At 45.6% G+C, this 8,793-nt stretch overlaps 1 protein-coding gene across 1 annotated transcript in view; it reads left to right on the plus strand.

Moving 5' to 3' along the window:
- Positions 1-8,356, plus strand: part of LOC140718565 (tumor necrosis factor receptor superfamily member 1B-like) — a 33,056-nt gene extending 24,700 nt beyond the window's left edge. The window contains exons 5-8 of the mRNA XM_073032533.1: positions 127-220; positions 3,130-3,326; positions 4,408-4,536; positions 5,890-8,356. Of these exons, the coding sequence (XP_072888634.1) occupies positions 127-220; positions 3,130-3,326; positions 4,408-4,536; positions 5,890-6,113 (644 nt within the window). The 3' untranslated portion in view covers positions 6,114-8,356. The remainder of the gene's footprint in view (positions 1-126; positions 221-3,129; positions 3,327-4,407; positions 4,537-5,889) is intronic.
- Positions 8,357-8,793: the final 437 nt, after the last annotated feature.

The raw sequence follows: 8,793 nt of genomic DNA on the forward strand, positions 1-8,793 counted from the left end.
TCAGTGCAGAATTTTTTTTCCCCCTGTGCATTGTTAGTTGAGTTTAAGATTAACTAATCAACTCAATTTCAGGAAGCAAATGCAATGATTATATTTCATCTCCTCACCTTTGTGCTTCTCTACCAGGAAATGCCACAAAGGACAATGTTTGTGGGCCCTGCCCAGAAGGCACATTCTCAAGTAAGAAGTCTGTCTCCACCAAGTGCCAGCCATATGTTAAGTAAGTGCAAGTTGTTGATCATTTGCAGCCAGTTACTCTGCCTCTGCTTGGGGTCACATCCCAGAGGCAGAGGACTCTTGCAGGAGGAAGGAGCAAAGGATTTGAAAGGTCTCTTTGTTGAGGTATTCTTTATGGGCTGTGTAGCTGCCACGATTATCTTCAATTCACTTTCCTCAGGGTAGGGTAACATTCCTCATTACCATCCAAGTAGCCCTGGTGGGAAGGCTTAATAAAAGATTTGTTCTTGGGGAGTAGCTACCCTGGGGGAGGAAGGCAGGACTTGCTGGACAATGAGAGAGAAAGGTCCGCCGTGTGCTTCTTCCACTAGTTTTGGCCCAAGTCGCAGCTGTGATTGACATAACACTGTAATCTATCAAAGATCTGTAACAGATCTAGAATCTGATCTGGAAGGGAACTATGGGGCCCTTCAGTGCAAAATCACCCATTTCTTTAAGCATGTTGCTTTTCTCCCCAGAGGTGAAGTAGCCAGTAGGGGATACAAGGAAGAAATTGTTTGATACAGTCAGTATAAATGAATAAACATGCCAATGTTAGAGATATAGTCATACTGATAAGAAATTTACCTTCACCCTGCTCTTTCTACGTTCCATTGCTCATGTACTAGATCCAAAATTTGAAAGATAGGTTTTTCTAAATTGCATCTGACATGATCAATATTTGTTCTGGCTTCTCTCTCTATCCCTAGAGCTAGTCTCATTGACATGAAATGATATTGTTTCAGGTGCCTCCCTTCCTTTTTGGATTCATTGTTCTGGGCGAGGTGGAGCAGCTGATCATGGCGGGCGTTACCTCTTCCCCTTGGGATAGCGGGTAAACTGCTCCTCGCCGTTCTCCCCCTCTGGTGAGAACGTGTCCGATTTACATAATCGCTCTTTATCATCCAGTCCCGCCGCCCTGATGAACATGTTATTTGTTCTCTTCTGAGATCTCCATCCTTCCTATTGCACGGTGATAGCAGTGCACAGTGTTCCAGTGCAGCCATGGCAACGACGACAATAAATGCAGAAGAACGTGGCACAGGAGTAGCCCCTCATCCAACTATGCCTGTGCCAAGCTACACTAATCCCCTCTGCTAGCACATGGCCCGTTCTCCTCTATTCCATGCTTGTTCACGTGTCTCTCTAAATGCTCCTTAAACTTTGCTTCTAACACCTCCCCTACCATTCCCTCTGGCAGCACATTCCAGCTGCCTGCTACTCCGTGTTTTCAAAAAACTTCCCATGTGTGTCTCCTTGGTTCTGGGAGAAGCAGGTATTTCAGAATCAGGTTTAGTATCACGGTCTTCGCTCATTCTCCGTGATGCTCATCTTCAGGGCACTGAAGCTATGAAGACTGTCCCGACCTCTGTGCTCCATGCCCCCTACTATGAACTGATAGATGAGGCATTGGGCCTACTCTGGGGCTTTTGCCCCCTTTCTCTTGTGCATTGAGCGTTGGTTGGTTATTTTAAGTATTTTTCTTTAATTGGGTTCTTTCGGGTTTCTTGCTTTGTGGCTACCTGTGAGCAAACAAATCTCAAGGTTGATAATAAATGTACTTGAATCTTGAACCTTACATGATGTGAAATTTATGGGTTTGCCGTAGCAGTACAGTGCAAAGGCATAGAGTTACTATAAATTTCAAAGTAAATAGGAAGGGCTAAAAAGAAAGGAATAACAGGGGTAATATTCAAGCTGTTAAATCATGGGTCCATGGATGATTTGAAAGTCTGAGGGCAGAGAGGAAGATGCTGGTTTTGAATCATTGAGTGTGAGTTGTGATTGCTTGCCGTAATAAGAAGAGGGCATATTTTGGATGGCGAGTGATGGATGCCACCTTCTTGAGGCGCTGTTCTCAATGGTGGGAAGCACCATGCCCGTAAACGAGCTGGCTGAGTCTGCACCCCCTTTGCAGCGTCTTGTAATCCTGTGCATCGGAGCTTCCATTTCGGGCGATGACACAGCCAGTCACAAGGCTCTCCACTGTACACCTGTGGAAATCTGCAAGAGTCGTCGGTGACATACCAAATCTCATCGAGCTGCTGACAAAGTGGAGCCAGTGGCGTGCATCGGTGTGACGGCCCAGGTAGACCCTCTGAGATGTTGACACCAACGGACTTAATTCCTCACACTTTACAAGCCCGCAATGAAGACTGGTGTATGTTCTCCTAATTTCCCCTTCCAGAAGTCCATTATCAATTCTTTAGTATTGTTGATAGTGACGGTGCAGTTGCTGCCACAGCAGCAGTCCGCTAGCCGGTCTGTGTCGCTCCTGTATGCCCCTTTGATGCCGCATGAGATTTTAACAACAGCAGTGTTATTTGTGAATTTATAGACGGTATTTGAGCTGTACATAGCTGCACAGTCATGAGTGTGAAGAGGGCGTGGAGCAGTGGGCTAAGCACACATCCTTGAGGTCCGCCTTTATCAATTTTCAATGAGGAGCTGTTTTTACCAATCCATGTCCACGGTCACTTGCCAGATTAAGTGTTATTTGGTTGAACTATTTGGCTGACATCGTTACAAATATTATAGCACTTTCAAGCATTTCCCTCATTGTGAAGTACTGAAGACACAGAAAGTTTTGTGCAAAAGTTTATTGTTTTAGAGAGAAGACAGAGAAAATAGAGATGGAAGGCACACGGTTGTCTGATGATGTGGGGCCGTCATAACACTAGCTCACCTCACCTGTTCACTCACCTTCCCATCCCCTTACACCATCCCTGCCCTTTCCTTGAGTCAGTCACTGGAATACAGCCCATTTAGTCTAACCCTTCAAGCCTTGCACTTCTCTAGTTTCAAGGTATTTTGGCGCTGACATCATGGTTTTGATGTTTGAGGATAAGATTTGCATCATATTTCCATTTACCATCCACAACTTTTCTCTTTGTCTGTCTGTTCATTCTCAAGATGTGCCAAATTGTTGAAAAAAGGCACAGCAACTACAGATGTGGTGTGCGACAATTCCTTCAGCCCAGAAGCCACTACGCTCAAGACAGGCATGAGCAAGTTGAACTTGTCCAAGGTATCCACATCTTCACCAGTGCAACTTCTGACCACTCCGAGGGTAGATCATCTAACAACATTATCCACTCCCGCAGGAAATAGTAAGTCAATTTAGAGTTTCTCTCTGAACTTGAATGCTAATCCTCATACCTACCTGCATCCCCTCCTTACCTGCTTTCCTCCCTCCCCATCTGCCTCCTGGCTACTCTTGTGCAGGACCCTGGCAATCTGAAGTAAATTCCAACTCCTTGCCTGCTTGTCTGCAATCAGCCATTGTCAAATAGATAAAGTGATGAATTAAAGGACAGAGGGACACGGAGAAGACGTGCATTCGAGGCTCACTGTTCCGGGGAAGACTTCCTCCAGGAAGAGTTTGGCTCAGTGGAAGCAAATGAGCAAAGAGCTTGAAGCAGAATCTGCAAAACACAAACCGTGATTGGAGTAAACTTGCTAAGTTTTAAGAACTTCCTCAAACCAAGCGTTCCTGTATCAATAAAATGGCATTTTGAGATAAAGTTCAAAATAAATAAATCCCAGGGGTATGAATGGTGTTTGTCCATGGGTGCTGAGTGTGAGAATTGTGGGGCTCTGATACAGGAAACGGTGAAGTTACATCGGCCGCAGTGAAGTTACATTGGAAACAGACTGCTTAAAGGCACTTGAGTTGGTTGTCCTTGGCTGTCCATCCTGTTTATTTTCCTCTAAGCATACTTGTTTTTATCTCTGCTTTCCTCTTTTTTCATTTTCCTCTCTGCCTCAGTCTCTGTTCAGTTCTGTCTTCTCTACTTCCGCTTGACTTAATGTGACGCAGTCCCTCTCGGTATCTCCATATGCCTCATCTTTCTCTCTGTCTGCCACTCACTTGCTTTTCCAGTCTCCTTTTCTCATTCGCTTTCTTTCCCTGCCCGTCGCTTGTGCGCCCAGTTTCTCAAGTGCACGTCGCACGCCTCTTCCTTGCACACTTCTGCCTCTTTTGTACGTGCATGGGGTCTCCTTCCCCCCCGCTCTGCCATTCTCTCTCTAACCCTCTGTGTAGGCTCCCTCTGGCTATCTCTCTCTCTCTCTGGCACGTTAGAGATCTGCCAATCATCACTTTCTTTTCCCCTACCCCCCCCCCACCCCAATGCTCTGTGTCTGTCTCTCAGACACTTTAATCTGATGCCTGCTTTTGGTTTGTTACAGAACAGATGGTTAATCTGCTTCTGACAGTCGGACTGTCCCTTGCACTTCTGCTGATTCTTGTCATTTCCAGTTTGCTGTTCCGCCGGAAGAATTATTTTAAAAGCCTACTCTTGTCCAACAGAGCCAAAGGTAAGGACATTCCTGCCCCAGCTCTCACTCTTCCCTCTCTTCACTTCATCTCTTTTCATCAAAGGATGTCCCTTGGACCTCACCACCTAATTGAATTGAATTGACTTTATTTCTTACATCCTTCACATACATGAGGAGTAAAAATCTTTACGTTATGTCTCCGTCTAAATGTGCAATCATGGTAATTTATAATAAATAGAACAGTCAATATAATAGAGTACACTCAAATCAGTGTGAGTTAATCAGCCTGACGGCCTGGTGGAAGAAGCTGTCCCGGAGCCTGTTGGTCCTGGCTTTTATGCTGCGGTACTGTTTCCCGTATGGTAGCAGCTGGAACAGTTTGTGGTTGGGGTGACTCGGGTCCCCAATGATCCTTTGGGCCCTTTTAACACACCTGTCTTTGTAACTGCCCTGAAACATGGGAAGTTCACACCTACAGATGCGCTGGGCTGTCCGCACCACTCTCTGCAGAGTCCTGCGATTAAGGGAGGTACAGTTTCCATACCAGACAGTGATGCAGCCTGTCAGGATGCTCTCAATTGTGCCCCTGTAGAAAGTTTTTAGGACTTGGGTCCCATACCAAGCTTCTTCAACCGTCTGAGGTGAAAAAAGGCGCTGTTGTGCATTTTTCACCACACGTCTGGTGTGCACAGACCACGTGAGGTCCTCGGTGATGTGGATGCCGAGGAACTTGAAGCTGATTACCCTCTCAACCCCAGATCCATTGATGTCAATAGGGGTTATCCCGCCTCCATTCCTCCTGTAGTCCACAACCAGCTCCTTTGTTCCTGCGACATCAAGGCATTTCATCTCTTTTTATCAAAGGATGTCCCTCAGACCTCGCCCCCCCCCCCACCACCTTCTCAACCCTACCTCCCTCGAGCCTCAATACCTATTCCCAGTCATCACTTCCTAATTTTAACGTGTGGATTTGACACTTTTCTTGTTGCTACCATTGAACAGGAGGTATAGACACCTGAAGCCCCACACTATCAGATTCAGAAACAGCTGCTTTCCTATAACCAGCCTTTCTCTACACAACCCTCACCCCGCTTCAGCAACCGAACGCTGTGGACCACATCGTATTGTCTTTTCTTTAACGGACTTGTATAATTTATGTTCCGTATGTTGTCGAGAATGCTGCCGAAAGCACGTGCCTGGAATCCAGCATATTTGTACATACGGCAACCAACTGGACCCCTTTCCTATCTGAAGTATCTTTATTTGGGTCCACTTTTGCTTTTCAGCTAGATTTGTCTGCTTTACTTGTTTGTGTTGAGGGAGGACCTTCAGAATCAACGCGAATTCTCACTCAGCACCACTAATCAGAGATCCTCTCTGTGCACCCACCAGGTTCCATCTATATCATGAGCCCTCGCACAGTGTACGTGGGAATGGAAGCCAGCGATTGCGGCAGCTCCGGTCAGCAGGAGCCCATTGTTAAGCCTCCAGAGTCCCTCATCCCCTTTCCTCAGCAGGAGTCGATGAAGTCTTTGAGTACAGGAGAGAGCCATGTCTTCCCAGTGGAGGAGGAGGGGAAGATTTTCCATGACCCAGTGCCAGCAGCCGACTGCTAACAGCTGGAATAAATTCAACTGGCAAAGATCGTGGATGACGGCAGCTGATGTCGGACACAGATAGCAGTGCTGATCTTACTGAAGTGCTTGAGGGAAAATTACCAATCTTATTATATAATTGAACAGCAAATTCAAGCACACTGACTCAGAACGGGGAAGATTTTCTGGTATTTACGTAACTATTGTCTTCTTTCTGGCTGTGAGGGATCTTTGCTGCTTAAAGGGACCAGCACTGGAGATCAGCTCCCTAGTACTGGGAGAAACCGGTGACGCAGGAATACCACCGTACTCAGATGTAGAAGGATTTTTCATTGCTGTTTCTGAAACTATTTTGTTTTACCGATCAGGGTTGTTAGCCCTGAGCCGAACCTGGAGGACTGGTGGACCACTCTTAGTCTGGCCTCTGCCCTTTGACCTGTTTGGCATGGGTGACCCTACCGAGAGCCAAAGCATGAAGCCCTGACTCCAGCCAACATGGCTCTCCAGGTCATTGAGGCACACAAGCCTCCAGACCCAATGACAAGTTTGTGGTCATCTTGGAGGGTCTCCTTGTATAAGGCAACAAAAGTCTGAAATACTTAACCATGAATTTTTGTCTGAATATATTGAACATTGTTGATAGATAACTGGTAACAAACAGAAATTAAAGGCTAGCCAGAATGGGTTCAGAAGTGAGGTGGGCTTTTCTTGTGGAACATTTTCTTTGGAGCTGGGGAAGATTTTGTTGGTTGAGAACAAGTGTAATTTTATTATTTTATTCTGTTATACGCTGTGACATTGTCAAATCAAGCTGTCCTCAAATGTCTTGTAAATTCTTCTGATCATTTAGCTGGATTGTGGATTGAATTTTTAGAAAAGATTGGATACTTCTTGGCTTCAAATAACTTTGCAGAAGGCAAGTAGTCTATTTTACTCTCATATGTAATTACTTATTGCCCCTTACGCCATTGGCCTTTGGGGCAGCAATGGAGGTCCTCCATCTCTGCCAGTGTTTACACTTCCTTCATCATGCCAGTATCTTCCTCTTGGTTTTCACTACTGTCAGTCACACAATTACTGGGTGGAAACTCGGATGTAGAAGGATTCTTTATTGCTGTTTCCGTAACAATTTTGTTTTACCAGTCAGGGTCGTTAGCCCTGAGCTGCACCCCTGAACCTGGAGGACCGGTGGACCACTCTTAGTCTGGCCTCTGCCCTTTGACCTGTTTGGCATGGGTGACCCTACCATGAGCCAAAGCATGAAGCCCTGACCCCAGCCAACATGGCTCTCCAGGTCATTGAGGACCGCAGGCCTCCAAACCCAGAAAAGGTTGTGGCCCTTTCGGTGGTCATATGCAAGTGCTAAGACAGAAATTGATTAAAAAAACTTAACTTTGCCAGGTCTAGAGTTTGAAGAGTTGGGTAAGTTAGTTGGAGTTATACCCTTGGTCCTGTAGCTCAGTGGTTCTGGTTTAATGGCGGAATTAATGCCCAGATGAAATTGTTGTGGACTTTGTCACAGATTCAGGGCAGATTGTCACGACGCTGGGCACACTCCTGGTTTGAGGGAGATGTTTGTGAAATTGGTCATGTCCATAGTCAGAGGAAGCTGATCAAGGATTTCAGTCAGTCGCTCAGGCTGATCAAGCTAACAGAGGCTTTGTAATGTCACTCAGCAAGGATTCAAAACGTTAGCTTCGATCTGCACCATCTTCAGTAAAAGAAAGGCACAGCCTGAAGAGGACAAGCTCAGGACCCGAGTCTAGTCAGTGAGTGCAGTTATCAGTGTACTAAGCTCAGTTACCTGTCTTAGATCTGTAGCCTTCTATGCCTTTGTACAGTACTAATGTACCGTAGATTCCGGATTATAAGCCGCTACTTTTTTCCCACATTTTGAACAGCTTTGAACTCTGCGGCCTATAATCCAGAGCGGCTAATACATGGTTTTTTTTCATGCCGCCTCGTAAACATTTTGCCTCGTAACAGTAGACCAATAAAATTGATGAGTAGTTCACAGAGGTCCAATGAAATTGTACGATAAATCAAGCGCACTTTCACAATTAAATTATTGTAAATCAGTCATTTGTACTCACCCTCATCAACATGGAAAATACTCGAAGAAAAGCAAGACCCGAGCGCGTCAGACCCGATTAGACCCGATCGCGTTACGCAAGCGCGTCAGACCCGATTAGACCCGATCGCGTTATGCAAGCGCGTCAGACCCGATTAGACCCGATCGCGTTGCGCAAGCGCGTCAGACCCGATTAGACCCGAGCGAAAACGCTGCTTTTAAGTTAAAGTCTATCAATAACTTTTCCTGGTAGGCTGCAGTATATATATTTTTACCAGTCGCTAGGAGATATTGGAATGTTGTTCGTGCTGTTCAGTAAAAAAGTATATGCAACGTAATTTGTGTTACCGATACGTATGTATATTTAAAAGTAGCGGTGCAGCCTTTACAATTAAAAAATTGATTTTATTTCTAAAATTAGAGCCTGCGGCTTTTAATCAGGTGCGCTCTGTAGTCCGGAATCTACGGTAGGTTTTTCTGTCATCTCCCTCTGAGCCTCATCCGTGAGCCAATAATTCCCCCTCAGATCCTCTACGTTCTCACTTCAAACTTGTGTCCTTTTGTCTTTGGCACCCCCACCATGGGAAAATAAATTACTGTATACCTTATCCACCTCCCTTATAATTTTAT

The sequence above is a fragment of the Hemitrygon akajei genome, chromosome 29, assembly GCF_048418815.1.
Source record: "Hemitrygon akajei chromosome 29, sHemAka1.3, whole genome shotgun sequence".
Classification (NCBI taxonomy): domain Eukaryota; kingdom Metazoa; phylum Chordata; class Chondrichthyes; order Myliobatiformes; family Dasyatidae; genus Hemitrygon; species Hemitrygon akajei.